The sequence below is a fragment of the Penicillium antarcticum genome (assembly GCF_028974205.1).
Source record: "Penicillium antarcticum strain IBT 31339 chromosome Unknown utg000008l_segment0_segment0, whole genome shotgun sequence".
In the NCBI taxonomy this organism is placed as follows: domain Eukaryota; kingdom Fungi; phylum Ascomycota; class Eurotiomycetes; order Eurotiales; family Aspergillaceae; genus Penicillium; species Penicillium antarcticum.
Genome location: NW_026695306.1, coordinates 2,159,318 through 2,184,055, shown reverse-complemented (window position 1 = coordinate 2,184,055; position 24,738 = coordinate 2,159,318). Strand labels below are relative to the sequence as shown.

General features: G+C 46.6%; 9 protein-coding genes across 9 annotated transcripts; 6 read left to right on the top strand and 3 right to left on the bottom strand.

Moving 5' to 3' along the window:
• Positions 1-721: 721 nt before the first annotated feature.
• On the bottom strand, positions 722-2,263 carry N7508_008362 (uncharacterized protein; the record flags this gene model as incomplete). Its single annotated transcript, XM_058466426.1, has 1 exon — positions 722-2,263. One exon carries the CDS (start codon positions 2,261-2,263, stop codon positions 722-724), a length of 1,542 nt encoding a protein of 513 aa, XP_058317754.1.
• A 1,244-nt stretch (positions 2,264-3,507) lies between these two features.
• Positions 3,508-5,253, top strand: N7508_008361 (uncharacterized protein; the record flags this gene model as incomplete). Its single annotated transcript, XM_058466425.1, has 8 exons — positions 3,508-3,718; positions 3,774-4,039; positions 4,087-4,207; positions 4,268-4,476; positions 4,588-4,719; positions 4,773-4,895; positions 4,938-5,033; positions 5,086-5,253. The coding sequence occupies 8 exons, from the start codon at positions 3,508-3,510 to the stop codon at positions 5,251-5,253; spliced, it is 1,326 nt and encodes a 441-aa protein (XP_058317753.1).
• Positions 5,254-7,246: 1,993 nt separating this feature from the next.
• Positions 7,247-7,765, top strand: N7508_008360 (uncharacterized protein; the record flags this gene model as incomplete). The annotated part of the gene is made up of 2 exons (XM_058466424.1): positions 7,247-7,411; positions 7,484-7,765. The coding sequence occupies 2 exons, from the start codon at positions 7,247-7,249 to the stop codon at positions 7,763-7,765; spliced, it is 447 nt and encodes a 148-aa protein (XP_058317752.1).
• Positions 7,766-9,715: 1,950 nt separating this feature from the next.
• Positions 9,716-10,308, bottom strand: N7508_008359 (uncharacterized protein; the record flags this gene model as incomplete). Its single annotated transcript, XM_058466423.1, has 3 exons — positions 9,716-9,897; positions 9,959-10,043; positions 10,120-10,308. 3 exons carry the CDS (start codon positions 10,306-10,308, stop codon positions 9,716-9,718), a joined length of 456 nt encoding a protein of 151 aa, XP_058317751.1.
• A 2,798-nt stretch (positions 10,309-13,106) lies between these two features.
• On the top strand, positions 13,107-14,962 carry N7508_008358 (uncharacterized protein; the record flags this gene model as incomplete). Its single annotated transcript, XM_058466422.1, has 8 exons — positions 13,107-13,285; positions 13,343-13,604; positions 13,660-13,753; positions 13,809-13,934; positions 13,993-14,135; positions 14,191-14,305; positions 14,357-14,540; positions 14,605-14,962. 8 exons carry the CDS (start codon positions 13,107-13,109, stop codon positions 14,960-14,962), a joined length of 1,461 nt encoding a protein of 486 aa, XP_058317750.1.
• Positions 14,963-16,122: 1,160 nt separating this feature from the next.
• On the top strand, positions 16,123-17,990 carry N7508_008357 (NAD(P)/FAD-dependent oxidoreductase; the record flags this gene model as incomplete). Its single annotated transcript, XM_058466421.1, has 6 exons — positions 16,123-16,240; positions 16,528-16,849; positions 16,915-17,221; positions 17,278-17,509; positions 17,563-17,652; positions 17,710-17,990. The coding sequence occupies 6 exons, from the start codon at positions 16,123-16,125 to the stop codon at positions 17,988-17,990; spliced, it is 1,350 nt and encodes a 449-aa protein (XP_058317749.1).
• Positions 17,991-18,511: 521 nt separating this feature from the next.
• On the bottom strand, positions 18,512-20,282 carry N7508_008356 (sugar porter family MFS transporter; the record flags this gene model as incomplete). Its single annotated transcript, XM_058466420.1, has 5 exons — positions 18,512-18,930; positions 18,983-19,535; positions 19,595-19,644; positions 19,704-19,838; positions 19,892-20,282. 5 exons carry the CDS (start codon positions 20,280-20,282, stop codon positions 18,512-18,514), a joined length of 1,548 nt encoding a protein of 515 aa, XP_058317748.1.
• Positions 20,283-20,703: 421 nt separating this feature from the next.
• N7508_008355 (uncharacterized protein) lies at positions 20,704-20,976 on the top strand (the record flags this gene model as incomplete). Its single annotated transcript, XM_058466419.1, is given in 3 exon segments — positions 20,704-20,749; positions 20,761-20,915; positions 20,929-20,976. 3 exon segments carry the CDS (start codon positions 20,704-20,706, stop codon positions 20,974-20,976), a joined length of 249 nt encoding a protein of 82 aa, XP_058317747.1.
• A 1,995-nt stretch (positions 20,977-22,971) lies between these two features.
• Positions 22,972-24,599, top strand: N7508_008354 (NAD(P)/FAD-dependent oxidoreductase; the record flags this gene model as incomplete). The annotated part of the gene is made up of 7 exons (XM_058466418.1): positions 22,972-23,079; positions 23,140-23,196; positions 23,248-23,292; positions 23,349-23,396; positions 23,447-24,340; positions 24,394-24,467; positions 24,518-24,599. 7 exons carry the CDS (start codon positions 22,972-22,974, stop codon positions 24,597-24,599), a joined length of 1,308 nt encoding a protein of 435 aa, XP_058317746.1.
• Positions 24,600-24,738: the final 139 nt, after the last annotated feature.

The following is a 24,738-nucleotide window of genomic DNA, read 5'->3' as shown; positions in this document are numbered from 1 at the left end:
GATCCTGATGTTAAAGCACGTGTAACTTACATTCAAAGTCGGCCCAAATTACACCATCTTGTCGCTCAAGCTGCACTCCTGAGCACCTTTAGGTCAATCAAGGGACTTTCCCATGTTTTGTCAAAGACAAGCAGCAATATCCACCGTGATTATGCTGCGCAAAAACCATAAGAAAGTCAAATCAGAAGCTCCGAGAGCCAGGTAATAACACTTGCTGCCACGATATTTGCTATTTTTCGAGAGTGTTAGCAGCTCAAGCAGTTTGCCCGAATGCTCGACCAATTCATTGATGAATGGATCGACAGGGCATAGGGGATGATAGCAATTGGTCGGTATTCCTGAGGCGTTGATATAATATACAAAGGATGTATAGGCCTTTTCAGTTACGGAGGACCAATTCAGTTGAGAAAGCAGATGGAGGCTTTAAAGAGACAAGGGAGCCTCCTTGTGAAGGTCTCTTCGAAGTACGGTCATTATGAATATTGGCCAATAATCATGACGCAGAAAGGATAATGCAAACAAGTTTCAAAAAAACCTCGCTATATCCACATTAGAACCCCTACATATTTTAAATTGGCCTTCGTAGGAGATTTATCAATAGAGTGACTCAATCCTCGATTGTAATGTGGTGTGCCTGACGGCGACAACATCCCACTCCCCCAACCCCTCGTATTCACTCAATGGACATCAGACAAACTACATATACAAATCAAAACAGGTCTCACTCATCTTTGGAGTGGACCAGTCTGCCTTGAACCCACACATTCTTCACATTTCGATCATCACCACTCCACATCCACTTTTGAATCTGCTCCTGCCAAGTCTCATTTCCAAACAAATCAATATTTCCCACTGGGCCAGACTGGACAGCTCGATCAGTGAGAGAAGCCACACCAAGCGGGCTAGTGGTAGTGCCTTTCACACTAGTACCCAACCTAATCAGCTGCGCATCCCAAATCATACCCCTATCGAAGCCGCCAATGTCATCCGCCATGTCAACGACTGCTGCACCGCCGCGCGTGGCTAGATAGAGAGCCTCATCGACCAAAAGCTTCTCACTTCCATCGGATGTTTTGTTGCCCATCAGTGCTTGATATTCCGCGCTATATTGAACCACACGAGACACCAGACTGGCCTGTCGCGCAACTTCAAGTATACTGGGGCTGTATCCGCCGGCCACATCCGTGCCTAAACCAACAGTGACACCTTGATCAAGCATGAAGCGGACAGGAGCAAGTCCAGAACCCAGGGCAGAGTTTGATGATGGGCAGTGCGCAACCTTGGAGCCGCGCTCGCGGATTAGAGTAATCTCATCTTTAGTGAGGTGCACACCATGTGCGAGGATGGTACGTTTGGTAAGCAGGCCAGCCTTGTCGTAGACGTCAGCGTAGCTGGATGACTCTGGGAACAGTTGCTGGACGAGATCAATCTCGTCCAAGTTTTCGGAGATGTGCGTCTGGATCCAGAGGGGCGGGTCATGTGATGCAGCTAGCTTTCCAAGGCCATCGAGGGAGTGGTTTGAGCAGCTTGGGGCAAACCTGGGTGTCACAATTGGGTTGAGCAATGTTCCGTTCGGGTCCAGCTTTTTTATGTAATCGATGGTCCTGATTGTTGCGTTTAAGCCTTCGTCCGCGGTTTGATCGATGTAGTAGGACGGACACTGATCAGGGTTGTCCATACAGACGCGGCCGATGAAGGCGCGCTGGCCATGTTTGTGGCAAAGCGCCGCGAGGGCATTGGTGGCAGGAACGTGGATAGTAGCGAAATAAGATGCACAAGTTGTGCCGTGGGCAAGAGTCTTGGCAACTACTTCATCATATGCCCGGAGGCTTTCCGGTGATGTATGTTTGGGATCGTTGTCTTTGTTGTGTGGATCTGACTTGGAGCCGAAGCTGGCTTCCATTGGAAATGTGTATTCATTCAGCCAGGACAGGAGGCCTTTTGACCCGAACAGCCCTAAGTTGGGATACTGCGGCGCGTGGATATGGGTATCAACGAATCCAGGGAAGAAAAACTCGTTTTGTTCATCATTGGACTCCACAACTGTAACGTCGGCATCATTCCAGCCTTGACTAGACAGGAACGATTGAAAGCTGGCATCATCGTTGATTTGCCAATCATATCCTCTAATGCGGGCATCCTCTGAAGAGACCCACAGGACACCCTGGGTTCGAACCAGCTCCGGCTTGGCCGAGCTGGAATTAAGGCGTGGAAGTTGAACAAATGTACCACGATAGACGGTGTATCGCATTGCGTCAGCCATCACGCTGAGATTAAATAACAATGCAGAATGCAAAAAAATAGCAAAAGCCCCCACTGGGGATCTGAAGAGTCTTTTCATCATAGTGAAATGAAGACCAATGCGCACGACTTGGAATACTCCACCATCTCAGGGACAACGCAGGTTGATATATCTTTATCAACGCCCGGAGATGACCGGGAAACTAAAGAACCCCAATATGGTATTAAAAGACCATCAACAGTGGAGGTGATACATCAGTGATTTCAATTGGCGCATATTGCACTGAATGGCGGTCTTCGCCGCTGTAACATAATTTGACAATCGCTGAAGCTCTTTGTATAGATTAAAGATTGACCTTACCAGCAGCGACGGGAGATCGCGACAAACTCATCGGCTGCCTCCGATTGATGCGCATGAAAGAGCCATCAGAAGGGCAGGTACAAGAAGGAGGCCAGTCCTTCCGAGATCACGATAACTTTTTAACTTCCGCTCGGGCCTCAACAAAATTTTCAGCGCCGTAGAAAGGGTCGCTTCCTCATATTGTATGAATGCCACTTTAGTTTGAAAGAAGCACTCAAGAGACAGCGTGGTCAGTAAATAGTGCTGCAGGTCTCGGCGGCGGATATCAATGGAAAATGCATCGAACGACGAACCATTATTTTTTTTGATGCGGGCCGCAGCGCCACAGCGATCTTCTGTTTTGTCCACTATTCGCTAAAATGGGACTTTTGGCGTCTACTCGCGCCATTGGCGTCTTGAAAAGGGTGATCAGGAGATCTTGGACGCCTTGGGCGGCTCCAACTAGTACATAGTCGCTCTCCGCCATATGAAGGTAACCCATCCAACCTGCTCAATTTCACAATCGGTTGAATTTTTGTCAAAACATTCGTTTCTTCGTCTGCCGTTGTTTTAATTTGGGTGGACAGAAAGATATACATGCCCTGGATGGTGCTTGCCTCGTGAAGGGGCCAATACTTGACCTACCGCTCCCTAGCTATCCTCTTAACTCGAGCTTCCGTAAATCACACCAAAGATCTTGGCTTGACGGTGGCCGCCGATGGTCGAGACTTTTGAATTGGAGAGTTTCGGCCTCAGATTTCCAAGCGACCATACAGGATGCATCAATACTCACCATCCCGCATATCTTCACCGTGTCACAATACTCTTGATATATAGCATGCTTTCGCGGGTAACACAGATTATCACATTTTCTTCTCTCAATAAACTGCGCCCGTTCTTCTGTGTGTCTCTTGTACAATTCCACCATGGGTTTGAAGCCGTATCTTGGCCTTCGCGGTAATTCGCTCCTCAGAGCAGCAGTCGCACTGGTCGTTTTCCCAATATTCACCTGCTATGGCTATAATATGAGCGTGGCTGGTGGTCTTTTAACACTGCCCGCTTTCAACAAACAGTTCTCTCGCATGGACACGTTCAACACGGAGGAAGACTTGAAGGCGGAAAATTCGACTGTTCAAGGTAGGTCAATAGTATTATAGTGTTTTATATATTTTAATGAGTACTGAATGAATAGGCACAGTCATTGCTCTCTACACTGTCGGCGGGATCTTCGGAGCCTTGTCATGCGCACATCTAGGTGATCGACTAGGGCGGAAGAAGTTCATATTCTGGGCCAGTTTCTTTTGTATGATTGGCTGTATTCTGATGGCAACATCCTTTAATTTCGCCCAGTTTATCGTTGCAAGGCTAGTTCTTGGCGCCGGCATTGGTGGATACACCGCTATCGTGCCAGTTTGGCAGTCTGCGATCTCACCAACACACAAGCGAGGCTCAAATTTCGTTGCAGGTGGCGTTTTGTCGGCATCGGAGTCACCCTAGGACTCTAGGTTGATCTCGGATTTTTCTTCGTGAAGGACAACTCCGCATCATGGCGATTCCCTCTTGCCTTCGCGGCCATCTTATGTATCCTGGCTATGGTTTCTATCCCGGTGCTACCAGAGGCTCCCCGTTGGTTGATAATGACTGGCCAAATCTGAGAGGCTCGGGAGGTATTGTCAGCTCTTTCAGAGCTGGAACCCAATTCGGACGAGATCACCAATGTCATCCATAATGTCCAAACTACTCTCGCTGTCTCCGGAAATACTTCCTGGACCGCTATGTTTATAAACGATGAGCAGCGGCTATTCCATCGTGCATATATTGCCTGCACTGGCCAGTTCTTTCAGCAGATGTGCGGCGTAAATCTAATTACCTACTATGCGACCAGTACCTTCCAGGTGAGTTCGCCCTGTTGACTTTTCATTTACTTTTCTACACCAAGTTACGTTGAATCATTATATGTTATTTATTGATTCTTTTGAATGTACAATTTCCTGACAGAAATCTAGGAATATCTTCGCATGGATGATTTGAAATCCCGTATCCTCGCTGCTGCCATGGGTTTGATGCAGCCGTTCGGCGGCCTCCTTGCCTTTTTTACTATTGATAGAGTGGGTCGTCGGCCGCTCATGACATGGAGTGTAGGAGCCATGGCAATCTGTATGGCTATCCTTGCCGGTACAAATCATCCCAGGCCCAGGACAACAGTGCTGCCTTGGTGGTGGCAGTCATCGCACTTTTCTGTTTCCAATTCATCTTTACAGTCGGATACTCGGGTCTGACGTTTCTCTGCGCTGCCGAGTTGGCTCCTCTACAAGTACGTGCTACCGTCAGTGCCTTCTCCACTGCCATGGTGTAGGTCTTCAATTTCCTACTCGCTGAAGTTACTCCCATCGGCTTCAACACTATTCACGACAAGTACTACATTGTCTTCGCGGCAATTAACGCCATAATTGTGCCATCTATGTATCTTTTTTTTTCCTGAAACGAAGGGACGATCGCTTGAGGAGATCGATGAAATCTTTGCCCAGTCGAAGAACATCTTTGACCCACCTCGCGTGGAAAGTCGCATGCGCAAGACTCTCCGTGCCAGTAACTTCGTCACCCGACCGGAAATGGATTTCTGTGGTGAGAAGAACGAATATATGAAGGAAGAAGTCAAGGCTGAAGTCTGAATCCGACGGCACTTGGATCAGTACACACTGAGTGATTATCAATTCATGGGGGCTATCTTTGCTACTCAGGAGTGAAGCATGCATGCAATCAAAGCTCTAGTGAGACATGCTTGAACTATACATTCCATGCGCTCGAGGGTGGTCTGCTTCTAAAACATAACAAAAAATGAATCAAACAATCACTGTGTGATTACTGGAAATACCGAACGTAATGTCTCATTGTAATGTGTGCCTCCGTGCGAAAGCAAAAGAAGCTTATACCGTCCACCTGACGCATTATGTCCAAAGTGAGCGAGCAATGAGGGACGAGAGGAGTCTAAGCTTTATATTACTTGACTGCCTACTAGATATTACCTCTGACTAGAGTCTAAAAACCGTGCCAGGCCTCCTGAATCCGGATCGGCCGGGGGGCACCCAATTTCAAGCGCCTAGCCCCTACCCGGTCCGACGTTAGCCGCATAAGAATATGCGCAATATTCGAAACATAGCAACCAAATAAATCACATTGAAAAGTCCCTCCTCACTCATTCACTATAGTCACTTTCTATGCACGTACATAGATATTGATATTTCCGCAGATATTCATAGAATACCAGACCTTTTGCCACTTTTAGTGATGACCTCCGTACACTCCGGCTCACAGCTGCGATCCCGCTAAATTATTCATAAGGGGTTGGCCATTTAATCTCTTAACGCTTCATCTAAAGTGCTTTACACCTTACGGAAGCGGGGCGAAGCGGGGCGAAGCGGGGCGAAGCGGGGCGAAGCGATCCCAGTCATGCGTGTCGGCGTAGCGGCAGTATTGGATTAGACCTTGACATTTCCCGTGGGACTGCCGCCATGGGAGTGGGTCAAGGACTAGACCTTGGTAGAAATTCCCATGGGACTAGCCAAAATCTAGTCCTTATTATGTAGGAATATATATTCATAATACTTACCAAAGATATTGAAATGAGGACAGCACGATGACAGTCTGGTGAATAACTTTTAGTTATATTGGGTGTTCGATGATGCTGAGATCTCCCTGTAGGAGAAGACTCCATGTCTGCTAAGGCATTTATGATAGCTCAGGCCGTTGATATGCTACTGTCATGGGATTGACCACTACATTATCTAGTATCAACCAAGTATAGGATACTCTTAGTCTACTTTATCTAGGGCTTAACTTCTATAAATAATATAAGTATGTCTTCCCTTCTGTCTCACTTTTTCTTTCTTACCTTCTCTCCATTGCGTCGCTTGTCTTCTTGTTCTGAAAAAATATGGACAGCGTCTAATGTCTCGTATTAGATCCGTTATAGCTATTATCCTCCAAGACTTCTCGCAGGCAAGAGAGGAATTAAGATGCATCAAAGCGTGAGGGCCGAAATGCTTCGACGGACGATATTCTACGAACGCTATACAATCCATACAACCTAAAACGTTCTTGCACTTCTGGCATTTTCGGGATGGTACAGGACTGCCATGTACGCAGGACGCCTGATACTTCCTCCTCTCTATGGGCTATCAATACTATGTAAAAATTTCATGATGGCATGTTCCTTGCCTTGGCTAATTTAATTCCGAGAAAGGGCTTTCATGTGCAAATTTCACTTCTGTCATAATTACATATTCCTCGTGGGGTCAGCCGCTCCCATGGAGGTACGGAGCTTCAAGAGAGCCATTACCTTACCGGCGATGATATCGTATTAGTCAACTGACCAATTACCTTAGTATATGAGATATCTAATTATACTTGGGGTGGCTCAGATGAAGAAGACCCCTGTGGGTTGCCGATCGCTTCCCTAAACAGATGGGCAACTTTTAGCTACTGACGTGGTATGTACGCCTCGCCATGGTTATAATTAGCCATACATAGCAAATCTTATTTAACCATGGATATTGACTTCCACAGCAACTATCAGCTCAACTTGTTTATCTCACAACGCATCATTATTTAACGAAACACCACTTTCCTTATAAGGGCTTCTTCATTATGCGTTTTACTCCCACCATGGCAGCCATAGTAGCGCTTTTCGCCACACCTAGCCTTGTTTCTGGACTTTTTGTATGCGATGACCAGGATGACTATAGCCCTACGAAGGGTGAATTCGTCGTGCACTACACAGCAGCACGAGACTCCGACGTTGAGAACGAGGATCATTATGCTGATACGTGGGTAAGTTTTTTTGCTACATGTCTCCCGTGGCGCCGTTATCGTAAATTTTACTAAGTCAAACTATTTGTGCAGATACGTATCTGCAAACCTAACGCTAATGCTGATGGCTGGGATAATGTTGATCCTATCCGTGGCTATTGTGGCACAAACAAACCCACACAGATTCGAGCTGATGCAGCTGGCTTGCCACATGACTTTATGATAACGAATGGAAGAGGCTGTGAGCACAGCATTTTTCCTCCTCATAATTTGGAAGGAACAGTTCTGAGCTACAATAATCAGTATCGCTTCCCACAGGAAGATGAGAATTGCGGCAAGCGAGACCACGGAGTAAATTGCCGTTTTACATTATAGAGAAGTCTCTTGACAGGTAGTTAAATTATGTACCTGTCAATTCTCGAATCCAGCCATTACAGCGCGTCTTGCTGAGGATTTCATGCATAAACTTGATACCCAAGCGAGCGAGCACCCAATTGGTAATCTCAAATTTTAAACACCATTATAGCATATATTCCACTAAATCATGCTTGAGGCATTTATTAAAAGAACCCCTTTTTTTATTACACCCAGAACAGGTCATCTGATACCGTACAGGGGGTAGAACAGGTAGGAGGGGCTCTTCCGGGAGTGAGGGGGCAGATAGGGTGTTGTATACATATATTGATCCCTGCGCAAGAGTACCCAGCACACTAATAGTTTGAATCTAAGGAGATCGTCGGGCGGACAGGGTCATCGGTCTACTCTTGAGTTGACCGTCATGCCTAGTGTGGATTTTTCATTAGTGAGTCTCAATTGCGAGAATGACGCTACTAAGGTATTTCTAACTTTGTGGTGTAGGCTGCGGCAATTGCTGTCATTGTTTCGGATTGGAATTTTGGATCTAATTGACCGCATGCCGGTCAATAAGGTTACAATCTCAGCGTGTATCTGCCGTAAGATATGCAATTTTACGATCACCAGAAAAGCCAATCTTAAACGTGGCGGTTCGCGGGTCTTTGGGAACAACCTCTCGGTTTAACAGCGTAGCTAGTCTGTCGTGCAAGCATGGCCTATAGGGGTTTTCCAAGGTTAATGAGCAATGCAACGCGTTGGTAAGACTTTGCGAGTTAATAATCGTGTTTGTTCTGCCTTCTCAGGACAACTTCGATTGAACGCTGGAATGTGCCTGGTTGTAGTCAGTGGGTACGCAGACGTTAAATGATTGGCCGAGCACTTTCAGAATGACCGGCACATCGATCCACTTGTGCCAGAGGGAGTTTTGAATACTGTTTTCTCCTGGTGCTTTCCCTACCTTTGCCGTTTTCACATAATCTTGAATCTGTAGTACCGTAACTGATGGGAATTTCATTGGCTGCGAGTATTGAAATGATGCAGTGTCGGAGAAATCTCCTGGGGGTGGCTATGGCCTTCTTTTCTCCACAGAAAGAGGTCTCAAGTGCTGTGGCCCCTTACAATTGGTTTCTTGATGTTTTGGCCACATGACCTTGGTCCGGATTTTTCCTTTGAGTAATTAATGGCCAGGAGCATCTCTTCTTTTACCGCTACCAGCCTGGAAGGTTGGGAAAAGATAAAATTTTTTTCTGAATCGCATCAATGTGAGCTTTCCAATGATACCAAAGTTTTTCTATGAAAGTCGTTTCGGTGTTTTGCGTATTGGTCATAATCCACCTAAGAGGTAGTGTTGAATCTGGCTATTGGTCGCGGGGCTCAGAATATATCTACAGTAACGAGGCGTCGACCAGAATGTCCTGGTCTACAGGTGGCTTACAAGGACTATTCCAAAGATGGGAAATAGATCTATTCATAATCGCTACGAGTACTTAGCCATGGCTGCATCTGCATGTCCGTAAAATTCATGATTGGAGAAACCCAGTGCACAGGGAAATATGATTGGTTAGAGTCCTCCAGCGACACCACCTCATCTTTGTCCAGCGAGTTCGAGTCCGAAAGATATTGTCAACTTTGACGCACCTTTACGGCAAAACGGGCTAATTAAGATACCTGGAACTATGGTATATGTTCCAAAATCGGTATTGGTATCTGCAGGAATATTTGAGGCTTTAAGGATTTTGATTTCTTGTCGCGGTCAAGTCGTGAAACTCTTAATAGTGTTGTGATTTTGTGCTGTATTTTTCTTCAGTATTATTGTTTATAGTCTCTGTCAAAACCAGTGTCACGATGAATGACTGTCTTATTATCAAACGTAGTCATTCCTGAGGTGGGCTGCGACAGGTTGAAATAAAGACAAGAAAACAGACGGATATCCCCAGACCCCTACCACACTACAGAGTGTAGGCGACATAGTCACTGGCACAGATCCGCCGTCAAGTTAACTGGCTCGGGGCACCCATAGACCTTCTTATGAGCTGGAGTACTGTAGCAGGTGGCGTCATTGGCCGCACAGTCAAAAACCTCACAGCCGTCCCCGGGACTTAGCGAGTTCGGATTCGCCGCAAAGGGGTTGCCCCACTCTGTGCTCAGTTCATCTTGAAGAGAACTGTGGTCAGTAAAAGGTTTCTAGCTAAAAGAGTGATTAGGTGCACTCACAGTACGCATAGTCCGGGCTAGACGAGAACGAATACCCAAAGAAGAGAGGCTTATCGAGCGTCTTTGTCTTGGCGATCTTAACGGTCTGCACATTCCATCTCTAGTCAGTTTCCCTTGCTATATGTCGTATAATGTAGATTGAATAGGACGGAGTAACGTACCGAGCCAGATACTCTAAATTTCTCGGAGAAAGTTCCCCCCTTGGGAACAGTACTGAGAGGGCCCGGGGCGCTTCCATCGTAAGGGAACGATTGCACGTACACGGAGGTTTCACAGTGGTTGTGCACGACGGCATTCTGGGCCGAGACCAGGCCGACAAGGGCACCAAATGTGACCAGGGAGGTCTTCATAGTTTGTATTTCGCCTTTTCGTTTAGCAAAAGAAGCTTGGATTCACAATTTCTCTCCCGACAAAGGAAGGAATTGGCGGTCTTCATATAGCTCTGCTGCTCGGGCCACAGGTAGTATCGATAATGCATCGATGGAGTACATTCAAGACACCCTTTGGTCTAAGACAAGGCATCCATTCCTTGTCTTAGATTATCAGGCCACCGCCCGGGGTCTGTCCAACCAACGCAAGTCGCAGGTGAGACATGCGCATCACCGCCACTGCATGTACTCCGCATTAAAAAAAACGCGCGGGGTAGCGTTGCATCCACCCCGTGACCCCGCCAATTTCTGAACGTTAGCTATTCTGCTGACTATAAATTCGCTTTGACGTAGTAGGGTGACTATTAATAGACTTTGAGGAACTTTCGGGGGAGTTGTAACCTCATAAACCGGGAGACGGAAACTGTGCATTAGTCACCTGGGTTATCCATCTTCTAAGACATGTGGAGGGGTTGGAAGTGGGTTTCAGTGCCAGATCACAGAATTTGCGGGGTTATAATTGATCATTCAGAATACAGGGAGCATTTGGATCTTACGAGTGTACTTTTGCCCTCACATTCGCTATGGAAAATCGCTCGATAGAGAATAAAGTCACCCTATGTGATAGTCTTCGCGTTTATATACATACATGTATCAAGCATAAGCATAGCGTGCATCAGTTCTCCTACGAGGGGTGTATAGATTGCGGGAATCTGCGTAAATTGCACTGCCTACCGTACTTACCCCAGAGTATCGCCCATCGAAAGTATGCCATGGTAGTCACTCTAAAGTCGAATATTGCAGGGAAGGCTGATCGGCATATATTAATTTTGAATTTGAATTCCTCAGGGATATTACCTGTCAGGAGGCTCGAAATCAGCACTCTTCGACGACGAGGTGCGACTACGATATTCATTCAGATCTCATAGAGCGCGTTATATGGCAATTTTGATTGCCTAAAGAATCAGCTGGAATTGTCTTAGCTGGTCTAAGCTGTGTTTCTCAGCGTAAGCTTAAGGATCAATTGGCCCATGGAGTGATTGGTTAAAAACATACAGATTATTTGCGTGTAATGGCAGAACAGGTTTCCGCCATTTACTGGACACTTTACTGCGGGCGTACGGACAAAAAAAAGGTGGAATGGTCTATCATTCCCGAAGGATAAAACAGTGGGACGTAATATGGCACTTGTAGCCTTACGTATGCCAAGAGTTTGCTCCCATAGTAAAGAAAAAGCCCCAATTTGGAGTCAGCCTGACCCCGGCACCCTCTGGAGGGAGCTTTCTCCGGTCCGTCCTCAAGCTTATCAAGCATAATGCTACAAAACCGATGTCCTCCAAATTCAGAGAGCAACTGTGACCTGGTCAGTTGGATGTGGGTCCACCCTCTCGGGCCACAGTTGAAACTTGATCCGAAATTCAGTGGTATTGTTATACTAATACCTTTTAACGGCAGAAAAATCCATAAGTATAACTCATCTCTACTATACAATTATCACTTTTCTCCTCTTTTTCTCTATCTCTCTTACCTTTTAATGATCAGTTATTAGTAAAATAAATATATATGTTATAATTAAACTAAAATATTATAGTATTTACAGGATTAAGTTGTGTCTTAATTAAGTTCTATACGTTTTACCTCGATATACATTTCTATCGTGGTACTTTTTTATGTTTAACTTTAGCTTTGTTTTATACTATCTACTTATTCATAGAAATAATTTACTAATTTAACTATCTTAATAAGGTAGAAATTATTACTTTTAATACTAAAAATGTTATTTATAAGATAAATTTAATAAAAAGTGCGTACTTAACTAGTATAATATTAAGGTAATAGGCGGGAGGCGCCGGGGGGGAGGGGTAGAATTAGGGGTGGGGTTACCTAGACTAGGGAAGTAAAAGAGGTAATTTCGGGGGTAGTTTCAGAGGGGGGGAAGAGAAAGGCGGGAAGGAAAAGCGGTAGGGGGTAAAGGTAATAAAGGTAAAGGTTTTAGAACGTATTGCCAAGCTAATATAATACTAGCGGCCATATATTAGCCAATAAACTATAATACAAACAGTGCAAATATTCTAACTGTGAGAGACCCACTTTTCAACTGACCAGGTGAGCTGCATTCTGCCGAATTCAACTCGATTCGCTGGAATCGCGGGCTTCAAACAGCTCATATTATTCGTGCAGAGCTATAATCGGTGAACACGCTGGATGAACTCATAGTTTGCTTGGCGACCAGCACAACCCCTCCTTCCCCCAATCATAAGAAGCCGGTCTATCTCCGGTTAGTGACCGGAATGAAATTTCCTATATGGGTCAGATTGGAAGTAACCCAATCCCATCCCCCATCTTAGATTCTCACTGAGCGAGACGAAAGTCGATCATAATGGTGATTTTCCCATAAAGTACAGCATCTAGAGCCGGATGCAGGTAGGTGTGTCTGCGAGCAATTGCATATTTCAACAGCCGGTGTAGTCAAGACAATAGCACACGTTGGTGCCAATAAGAGAGGAATTGATCCATTGCCCTAGACCTCAAGTGCCAGGTATATCAATCTAGATAAGGTTCTGTCTATCAAATCAAAAACCGCTATCTTTCACTGATGTAGGTTGAGTTGATAGAGCTTAGATAATAAAGTCGACTACTTTGGCGCTTGCCGACAGCCATACCAACATACAGGCGGCTCATATCCGTCCCCTCAGTAGTATAAATATAACTACTCGATATCTGTGGATCTTTTGTTTGTCAATTCGTATTCCGGACACTTCTCTTCGCCGTCGCTCACTATGGCAACCTCAGCGGTAAGTGACGACATCAAGGCCTCTCCGTCCCTCGAACTCGCCAACATCACCAGCCATACCGACGATAGAGGTCAGAGTGATGGGTATGATGATGCGTATTTACACGCTTCGACATCTGCAAAAGTTTACAGGGGTGTCCTGTGCCAGATGATCCTGCTCGGAGCGTAAGTCCATATTATACTATCTTCAGAATCATGCACATGGAATAACTTTGTACATAGCCTCTCGTTCGTTGGCCCAGCTATGTCCGACGCAATATCCAACCTCGGAGGTGGCGGTCTCACCAGCCCGTATCTGGGAAACTTGGCTAACTCACTCGACTACGCGGCCTCGTGTTTGATAGCTCTCTTGGGGGGCCCGTTGATAAACAAGTTTGGTATCAAGTGGTCCTGCATGATTGCTGCTGTGACGATGCCTCTTGCAGGGTCTTCTTACTACGTCAGTGCAAAGTACGGTGTAGATTGGTACCTCCTCTTCTCAAAGGTGAGGATAACTCATAATGCCCCCCAAGGCGATTGTATGCCTAACAATTTAATAGCTGCTCGGAGGATTCACTTCGGCCTTTCTCTACGTCGCCGAGACGACGGCAATGCTGTCATATCCGAAGCAAGATGACAGGGGTTTCTACTTGGGTAAGCAACTCCCGATCCTTACGGACGAGACATGAATGCTCACTATTTGGCTTAGGTATATGGTCTGCCATGCGAAGCTCGGGCAGCGTCATGGGTGGTGCAATTAACTTCTCCACGAACTACTCCAAATCCAATCAAGGAGGCATTGCGTGGTCTACATACCTTATTTTTGTGGGCTTTGGTGAGTTCTCTGTGCATGTGTATGTACATGATGTAGCTGCTGAACGTGGGATACACAGAATGTACCGGTGTGATCTGGGCTTTCCTTCTGTCGCCAACTCAACGTGTTCGACGTCACGATGGTTCCAAAATCGCCATGTCCAGTAGAATCAGCTGGAAGCAGGAATTCGCTGCCCTATTCAAGCATCTACAGCGCAAAAAGGTTAGTATACTTGTATGAAGAATTTCTCCAGCCAATGACTAATGCGGAACCTCAGACATGGCTCATTTTCTTACCAGCTTTCTACTCATTCTTCTACGGCGGAACCATGGGCACATACCTCTCACTTCACTTTTCAGTGCGAACACGCGCCTTATCGTCTTTGATTACCCGTTAGTACCTTGGACGCCAAAATCGGTAAAAGTTTCTAATTCGTACTTTAGCATCGGTGACCATTCCGATAGTCATCGCCTATGGGAAGCTGTTGGACTTCTCGCGCTGGTCCCAACCTAAGCGAGCATGGATTGCTTTCGCCCTCTGGGCCATTCCTCAGGCCGCCTGCTTTATCTGGATCGGCATAGAATATAGCCGGTTTGGGGCCGCAACACTGGGACTGGATTATGAACAGTAAGTTTTCATTCGCGCGCTTCGTGGTCTTCAGATACTAACGTACTTGGTTTGCAAGAAATAGTGGACGATGGGCTGAGGCCTACGTTCCGTATCTGATCATCTTCGTAACTGGCTACTGGACCCAACTTTGTTTATACTGGATCCTTGGCACTTTCTCTACTGACATCGGATCTTCCTCCCGAACAGGTGGCTTGTTTCGTGCATTCGAAACGGCCGGCCAGGCTGTATCGTACGCCATTAACTCAACCTTTGGAGCCGACCCTATAATACCCTTCTATGTCAACTTTGCCATCTTGATCATTACTGTTCCTTGTATGATACTCTTGATCAGAATGGTGCCAGAGACTCCATATAGCACAGATGCCGACGCAGAAAATGCCGTGGTGATTGATGGTATACCAGCCAAGGACCAGAAGTAAGCCATCTGAGGTGACTGAGGATTGTATGGTCAAGGACATTTATAAGGGCAGCGTGTGCACTCCACGTTTTTCAGATTACACAGTCAACTGGCTTATAGTCCTATCATCCAGCAGAATTTATGTGCTATAACGTTTAAAATCGTACCAAGCTCAATACTACCCTGGTTGTAGGATCCCCCTAGAAAATCACAGATCAAAGCAATATCTTTCCGACAAATTAAATTGGTACAATCCTAATCATAACACCCCCCATCATAGATATTTTGAAACAATATTTGACGTCTCAAGACCAGCTCACTTCATACGCAACCTGGTCTACTTCCTTCCACAATTACGCCCCTAGCCGTGCAAGCTTTTCGAAATTATTTTCCTTGCATGACCCTATGTTGCGATTACTACTTGCGCGTCGAAACATCATCGGTCCCGTTTCAAGAATAGTTCTGAAGTTTATTGGGTCTTTTGGAATAGCTTCTTCAGAAAAGATTTGAGTCTCCCTCACCGATTTCAAGTTGCTGGAATAACAGCGTGTTGGCATCCGTAGGTCACTGAATATGAAATTCTACACAGTGATATAGAGAGTCTAGTTCTTGAAGATTCCGAAGTAGCCTTTTATTTCATTGTAGCACGCGCTTAGCTTTCTTCGTCGGTGAAGTCGTTCGTTGAACTTGGCAATCAGACGCTGGTGACGGCGTATCATTCAATCAAGCCTTTTTTGCCTTCGCAAGGCGGATTTGAAGTATCTAGACTCGAAAAACAGATACTAGAAGTGGCCACCTAACTGACGGAAATAGGATCTCGTTGCTGCTTGAGCCTGCTCATCCCTTCTACGATCAGCAATCATATCTCATCGCCATGCTTTAAAATGGTTATTTTGAAAAGTCCCAAATAAGAAATAATAGTTGGTACAACCATATTAAAACATAGTGGGCATAAGTTCTACTTGGACCGGCTTCGGCGACCGGCTTCGGCGACCGGCTTCGGCGACCGGCTTTTAGCTGCCTGTTCTGGCAACCGGTCCAGATAACATGAAGAACGAAGTAGGCTCTTGATAGCCGTACTATTTTTGATAACGAAATGATACCGTTTGAACTCGATTATAAGTCCAGCCGCAAAGTCAATGCAGCAACATTCAGACTCTCTTCCGTTAATTTATCGCCAAAATGGTTCTTCCAATCAATAACCCGACGAAGTCCTTCTGGATCGAGGAGGCCGGCTCTGCTCTCCAAGACTTTCGGTCAACGAAAGATCTACCAAATGAGACAGATGTCATAATCATAGGTAGTGGATATGCAGGTGCAACAACGGCATACTGGCTTAACAAGGCAAGAAAGCTACATGCCCAAGACGCTTGAGCAATGTTCTAAATGAAATTCCTAGTATACGGAAAACGATGCCCAAACGCCCCGAATTCTCATGCTGGAGGCTCGAGATATTTGCGGTTCCGCGACAGGTCGCAATGGTAGGGTCTTCCCACAGACTTTGATTGCGGATTTAGCGTTGTCGGAACTAACAAAGAGTTAACTCAGGAGGGCAACTGAGGCCGCATGCCTACTCACGCTATCCAGCATGGTCTGCTAGATTCGGGCCCGATGAAGCGATGGGGCTTATCAAACATGAAATGGCGCACCTGTTAGCTTTTCAGGATCTTCTGGCCGAGGAGGGCATAGCTGAGGAAGTGTGCTTTCGGCTAGGTGAGACATTTGATGCAGCCATGTCAGATGAAGCCTGGGCACGACTGAAAGGCGCGTATGAAGCAATGAAGAAGGACCATGGGGAGGACAATGAGGTGGTCAGGGTTTGCAGGCTAGTTGAAGACACCAAAGCTGCGGAGGAATTTACCCAGATGAAAGCATGCCTGGGGGCAGTGATGCATCCGGCCGGTCAATTGTGAGCTCTCTCGCTATATTCTCTAGCCTATATTCTTTTATTTAAAGGAGACTGACTTTGCACAGATGGCCGTACAAATTTGTTCATGCCCTGCTCCGCATAGTCCTCAAAGCAGGTAATTTGAACCTCCAAGCACATACGCCAGCTGAATATGTCTCAGAGCGAGACAACTCCGGTTGGATCACTGTCGAGACGGCGAGGGGGGATGTACGAACGAAAGCCGTGGTGCATGCGACAAATCGATGGGCCTCTCACCTCCTACCGGAATTCGGCAATCTCATCTTTGGGAGTAGAGCAACTTTGGCATCAATCAAAGCACCAGAAGGTTTTATCAAACACACAGGTGCCCAACATTGGGACAGTATCGTGAACGTTTGTGCACTTCCAAGGCCGCGGCAGAGAATAAGCTGAGTAACTAACTGTTCCAGAATTATCACCTTCAACTTCCACCACCTTACAACAGCATCATTGTTGGCGGAGCAAGATCTCTTCTTGCACACTCTCCTCAAGATTGTTTCCCAAACGACGAAGAGGATAAACAATTCGATGGTGCTTCGGAATTCTTCCAATCGTGGCCTGAGTCGGACGTGGTGGGATGGCCTGGGAACCATCCAGCAGAGTTAGCAAAGAATATTGACGAGGGTGGCTGTTGGTCGGGTGGTAGGTCCCTGTAGTTCTTTAGGAGCTGGAAGCGTGCACTAACAAACTGATAGTTGAGTCGATGAGTATAGACGCATTTCCTTTTGTAGGTGATGTTCCAAATAGGGATGGACACTTCGTTACGGCTGGCTTTTCGGGCCACGGTACGTGTTGCCTGTGTGAGATCGACTGGTTTGTCAAACTGACATGGATTGTTCAAGGCATGCCACGTATTCTACTTTCCGCCGCCCATATCACACCACTGATTTTGGATGCCTTGAACGTCAAGTACACTCCTCCCTCCCTCGTTGCGCCATACCCGCCTCTACCCAAACCATTCCAGGCAACGGCCGAACGAATCACTTCTCTCCAAAAGATAAATTCTTGCGCTGTTTTTGAAAAGAACCACAAAGACTGTCTAGAAAGTGCAAAGAAACCCTTTTGTAACAGAATCCCGGGTCGCCTGAGACCTTCGGGCAGGTGGTGGATGATGAATGGGTAAAAAGCATGTCGTTAGAGCCTGAGCTCCCTCTTTAGAGCAGGATTCCAATAATGAGGACGGGAAATGCATTCCAGTATAATAATTTAGTTGTTCAAGCCAATTCATTTGAGCCATGTACGATATCTCAACCGCGACTTGCAGCAACTATGCCCCTAACCTGAACTTGGCCAGAATTCACACCCGCCGCCCCTCAGGTTGGAGTTGAGTTGGTCAGCAGTCTCTTTCTTATTTGGCACAATTGTAAGTTCTACCGGAAGCAAAACTGAGGTGGATAGTAGTAACATTCTACAATGGAAAATAGCCCGCGGACAGCGGGTGAGAGAAGATGATTACACTGATAAGTTATTATCGATGAACTCCCAATAAAGCATTGACAGACACTTCGAATATACTGCTGAGAGTCCAGGGCTCACTGATCAAATAAAACAGGCTAGGTACAATTGGTCTGTATAGAAGGAGGCTCTATAATTCCCTTGGACTGCGACAGCCTCCAAGAATCCATTCCGGGACCGATTGGCTGATCAGGCTTTTTCAACGTCCTCAAGGGCCAGCTCTGAATGCTTCATATCGTCATTGACCCATTTTTTATTGTGGACCTCAGAAACAGAAAGCGTGCGGGGTTCGGCACAATGGTAACCAGGGCTTTTCCAGGCCTTTGGGACATTTTCATAGAGCTCATTGACCTGCTCAAGGGCCATTCCCTTGGTCTCATAAATCATAGTGTATACGAACACCAATGCGATCCAGCAGAAGCTTCCCCAGATCCAGAACACGTTGGACTGAGTTGGGTTGAGTGCTCCAGTTAGGTATGGCGTAATAAAGGATAGCAGCCAATTAAAGAACCAGTTCGCCGCAGTGGTCATTGAAAGACCTTTGGCACGCGTCTGAAGCGAGAAAATCTCTCCCGTGACAACCCAAGCGCAGGGACCAAATGTGGATGCTTTTGTGGACGTTAGCAAGTGTTCTCTAGATCATGATTGTGTTCACTTTACCGAAGAAAGAGACGTATATGCAGATGAAAGCGAACTGAGCGCATTGTGAAGTAAAATTCGAGATCGGAGTTGCGGCGCCACAGGCCGAAACGATGTATTGAGAAATACCCATGCCCAGTGCCCCCGTCAGAAGAACTGGGCGCCGTCCGAAATGGTCAATTGCCCAAAGACCTGGAAGCGTCATGACCACATTGACACAATTGACAATCACCTGCAAGATGAAAGAGTCGGGCAGGCCCTCAACGTTCTCAGCGAAGTAGCTTGTACCATAATAAATGATGAAATTGATACCGACGAGCTGCTGGAGTGATTGGAGTATTATTCCAGTAATTGTGCGTTTACCGGCGGTACCCTTGAAGCAATCAACGTAAGAGGCAGAGCCAAGAGACTGTTCATACTCCCAGTTGCTCTTCAACTCCGCAAGCTCGGAGGCAATATTTGGATCATCAGGACTTAAGCGGCGGAGAAAAACCAAAGATTTAATGGCTTGGGCCTCATCGCCCTTCTTGATTAGAAAACGAGGGGTTTCCGGGAGGAATAGCAAGCCTCCAGCCTATTTTCAGTCAGTTATGGGTTGATTCGTATTGCACTTTGCCAAAAGGGGGAGTTCACCAGAATTAAAGCCCATGCGAATTGAATCGCAAGCGGGATACGATAGCTTCCTGCGAGCCTGTTAGCCTTTTTGGTTGATTTATCGATTCGAACGAGCGCAGGCAAATACCGCTGTCGTTCCTGTTCTGGGTTGCCCAGTTCACAATAGCGGCCAGGAACAGGCCGATTGTGATGCAAAGCTGGTAGCATCCAACAACTGCGCCTCTGATCCATTTGGGTAGAGTCTCAGACTGGTACATGGGAACTATGAGCAATTTAGCGATGGATTGTCAGGCTATTTTCGCCGATTTAACATACCCTGGGCGGAAACTAGACCGACTCCGAGACCGGCGAAAAAGCGGCCAGCGATGAACAGAGGCTGCGAGGTAGCGGCAGTTTGAAGAGCCACACCGAGATTGAAAGGCAGCATGACTGACAAGATGATTCCCCATCTTCGGCCGGTAATGTCTGCCATGATACCCGCTGCAAGTGCGCCGACAAACGTGCCAACCGACAAGATAGAAACAATTAGGGCGATGCGGCCTGCGTCAGGGCGATTGAATTCCTCGATCCAGTAGGGCATAGTCTGGATACCTGAGATGGTCCCAGTGTCGTATCCATAGAGAATGCCGCCGAATGACGCGAACAAACCGACCAAGATGGCTGGCCACGCGGCTCCCTTTTCATCGGGGGGTCTTTTGAATAACATAGTTGTCGTTTAGTAAACTAATGGTTTTCAAAATTGTCCAACAAGGAAGGAAGAGAGATTCTTCTTGTCCTATTCTGACCAATGTGACGGTGGGCGCAGGGACTAATGGCCTTAAGTACTCAGGGGCATGCTGTGGGTTTCGTGTGCGAACCCGCCAACGCGCAAAGACAGACTTGGCTGAAATCATTACCTCGCACTTCAGGCCCCTGATTGGGATTGCGGAGGTAGTTGGGATTGCGGAGGTAATTGGGATTGCGGTGGGTCGGCCTTGTCGCCAAGATAGTCGTGTGGGGGGGAGGTTTCTAATGGCGCACCATCAACCCTCCAAATGTTGCCTTCAGCAGAGTGGTAATGGTACAATGGCCACTCCAATGTTCTTTACTCCTGCCATCCAGACTTCTCGCAACCAGTTACCACGGAAATGATGGTGGAGCTTGTTCTGGGCACAAATGAAAACTTGCTGCTAGGTATACGGCAGGGGTTGAACACTCAAACTACCTCGCGATATTTCAGAACCTAAATGTGCCACTTAACGCATCTATTTCAGTGCCCCAGGATGCGACGCCACTGGCAAATAAGAAAGCAACTAATTTTTTACAGGATTCAGCTGCGATTCGCTTTAAGCCAATGGAAGTTTGTATTATAGGGGCCGCTTCCCTTTGGAGATGTCTCCACACACGCGGAAGGTTTCTAAGCCCCGCGAATCTGCTTCTGGGGGGGCTTGGCACGGTTGGCGCTTTACATTGACGAAAAATCGTTAATATTGCCGGATTCAAAACCCCATTAGGTTCTGATTTGAGTGTTCTCTTTCTTGGAAGAAAAGGAAAGTAGAAAGGGGGGAAACAAGAGATAGGTAGGGGATTGAACTTTTTTTGTGAGGCTACCTCTGCTTTAATCTTGGCGATGGTCTGGTTTGGATTGAATGTCCAACCTAAGGAGGCCAAAACAGAGTTATCTCGGGCTTGGCAGTCCACCGATCCAGACTTCCCATAGGAATTTGCAACAGAAATCCCGGTATACAGCATTCCGATAGCAACATGGACAGAGGAAGAAGCAGTACCCGCGCGTGAATGGCGTCATTCCACTCGGTGAATTATCGGGGTCTCCAGGGACGGTCAGTGCGGGGACAGCCTGAGGACTATAGGAAACTCGGTGTGGCTACGCTGCTCTCGGCGAAGTTCAGACGTTGGATGACTCCGGAGCAGGCTAGTCCGAGCAGGTATGGTCCGGCCAAGAGCCCGTCAATGGAGTTACCGGTCGGCCAAGGACTCGTTTCCTTCCCGAGAGAGAACACTTGCCGCTATGGTCGCCGCCGCCCGGGTCTGCCGCGAATGTACGCAGCAGTGGCGTTCCGATCTACGGCGGCGAGCACCGACACCAGAAATCGCATTCGCAGTACACAGGAACCCACTACTATTACACAGGTCAAAAAGGCCCTTGAAAATCATCAGGCGAATGCTTTGAGGCACTGAATTGCATATACGTGAAATTTCAATATGCCAGTGACGTCCGGAATACTGCAGGGCTAAACAGGACGAGAGTCTAGCAATATGAGAGCATATGAGTTTATAAAACACATACAAACCTCTTGAGCTTCAACCGGTGAACCTGAAGGCCGAAGGTTCGAAGCCTGTTGACGCTGGACACAGGGGCCTCTCAGTGCGTGGTATGAGAAGCCCACACAGGTTATTCAAGACCTCGCACCGCATTTACTATACAACTTCGATGAATGTGAGTTCCAACAAGGCAACGGCATTAATAAGATTGTCATTTATGACACTTAGTATCATCATCAATTTGCTGAAGCAGGGCATACAAATAATTATCTACAGTTGGGTGTATCACTGCAGGCGGTTGGATCATGATCCCTTTTTGCATATTCAAAGGCACCCCGGCATCTACCAAAAAATTAGTTTCATGGTAGTAATGCTGTATCAACAAATACTACAATTGGAATATCACAGAATGGCTAGATTTTTGATGAATTGCCTAGTAAATGGCTTGATCATCTCAATTAGGCGACTGTATTACGTACATTAAACTTATGTCTATTGAATGAGGGAAGCATTTATGTTACGGCTAATCACTAGATTCATGCCTGATGTGTCAGGTATCTAGTCTGGATGCGCCATGAATCTCAACATATCAAAAGTCATGGAAATGCGTTTTATTTTGACGGTCATGGCTGCCATTCACGTTTGAATTGTTTATGAATTGTGAGCAATTCATTACCACACCATTCCATTTTTGCCTTATTCAAAACATATATGGCAGTCTCTTTTTGAGCTGTAACCTGCACTTCCGGAAGGAAAATAACTGCTATCCTAATGGAGATTATTGCAGCGCGCGGAAAACCAGAATTTCTTTGGGCAATTGCGAGCGTACGCAGTAAGGCCTTGAACAAGCGTTTAATTCGTGATTTATTTCGAGACCGTGGTATTTATATACCCTACAGATGGCTAAGAAATCGTTGAAGATCTCTGAAATCAGGTTCCAGAAGTCCCTGGGCTCTTAGCCTCTGAATTACGAGCATATGGAGAGACCCACCAATAACCTACTCATCCTCAGGCGCGGATAGCTCCCCCCCCCCCCCCCAAGTATAGTTTGTAAGGCCATCCATTTCTCAATTGTGAAATATCATCCCGATTGAGTAAAGTATGTAGGCCTGAGAACGGATATACGAATATCAATGGCAACTTTCAATGTGGCGTTACCCGGATATAACCTATTCCGGTTTATCGGCATTTCCCCCAAAGTGGCAACTCCCCTCGGAGTTAATCTGATAAGATCTACCGGGGTGATCCCTATAAAGACCCCGGTTTTCTCGAATCCTCATTTCACTACTCTTTAAGGAAAGCGGAAAATGAACCCAGTAAAGAACATCATTGTTGTGGGCGGGTCGTTTGTGGGGCGGGTCAGTCTACTCCTCACCTTGTGACAACATCTACTAATGATTCTATGATAGACCACGGCCCAAGAACTAGCCCGTGTAATCCCTTCAACTCATCGAGTAAGCTGTGATCAGGCTAGAAACCTCAGTTGACAGAATGCTTATTGCGTGCGCAGGTGCTTCTTACCGAAAATCATAGTCATTTTCATCATCTCTTCACCTTTGTAATTCAGTCTGTACCACCGACAATGTTCCCTGCTGACTTTATTTTTAGCCTCGATTTGCAATTGTTCCAGGACAGGAGCACAAAGCCTTTATCCCGTACAGTGGAATTTTCAACAGCGCACCAAACCCAACGTCTCACGGGGTTGTCCCAGCTCGAGTGCTATCTGTCAAGCCAACTCATGTAGAGCTTGACCGTGATTGGCAGGGCTCAAAACAAATTCCGTTTGACTATGTTGTTCTTGCTACGGGTACACGGCTCTCGAAGCCTGCTGGGATGGAACATGACGATAAGCCTTCTTCTGTCGAGTACCTGCAGAAACACCAAGCCGGCGTCAAAGCATCACAGTCAATTCTGATTGTTGGCGGAGGTGCTGTCGGTGTTCAGATGGCAGCTGATCTCAAAGAATATTACCCGAATAAGGAGGTTACGATAGTACAGTCACGGCCGAAGGTGATGCCGAATTTCCACCCGCAACTGCACGAGCTTATCAAGCGACGATTCGATGAGTTAGGGATCAAACTCATTACTGGTTCACGCGTCAAACTTCCGCCAGGGGGCTTCCCTAATGACGGTAGCACTTTCCAGGTACAGCTGACAAATGGCACTACCGAGTCGACTCAATTTGTGATCTTGGCCACCGGGCAAACCCCGAACAACCAGCTGGTAGCCGATCTGGAACCGTCTTCTTCGGACGCTGAATCAATTGTTAACCCACAAAATGGGTTCATTCGGGTCAGGCCAACGATGCAGCTCTTAGATAAAAAGTACTCGAATCTCTTTGCTGTCGGGGATATCGCAGACACAGGTGCTCAGAAGGCGGCGCGCCCCGGATCAGCACAGGCAGCGGTTGTCGTGAAGAATATCCAGGCCATGATAGAAGGCCGTACACCGGAAGAAACATTTGTCAAGGGGCCGGGTGCTATTCATTTGACGCTAGGCATGGTATGTCGGCGTTAAACTAATGATTTGAGACCTTTTGCTAATCAAGTTGGCAGAGACATAACGTGATTTTCCGCAACCCCAATCTTGCTGAGGGTCAGACGGAGCCGTGGATTAACCCAAAGGATGAGTAAGTATCTCCTTGGTTCTATCGACTGGCCAAAACTGACTTGATTCCAGTGGTCAAGAGGATATGAATGTGGAAGCCATGTGGGAGAGATTGGGAGTATCGGTTGAAAATCCACGTCAATATCACCTATAGCAAGTTTTTCATACGTCGAAATAGATATGAAGACAGATAATTGATTCCCTATCTAGAAGAGGTCGCTTTTATGTTTCCAACTGAGGGCTGAAGTAGAGCGAACCTGATCGAACCTCGCAATATGTCTGACAGTTCAGTG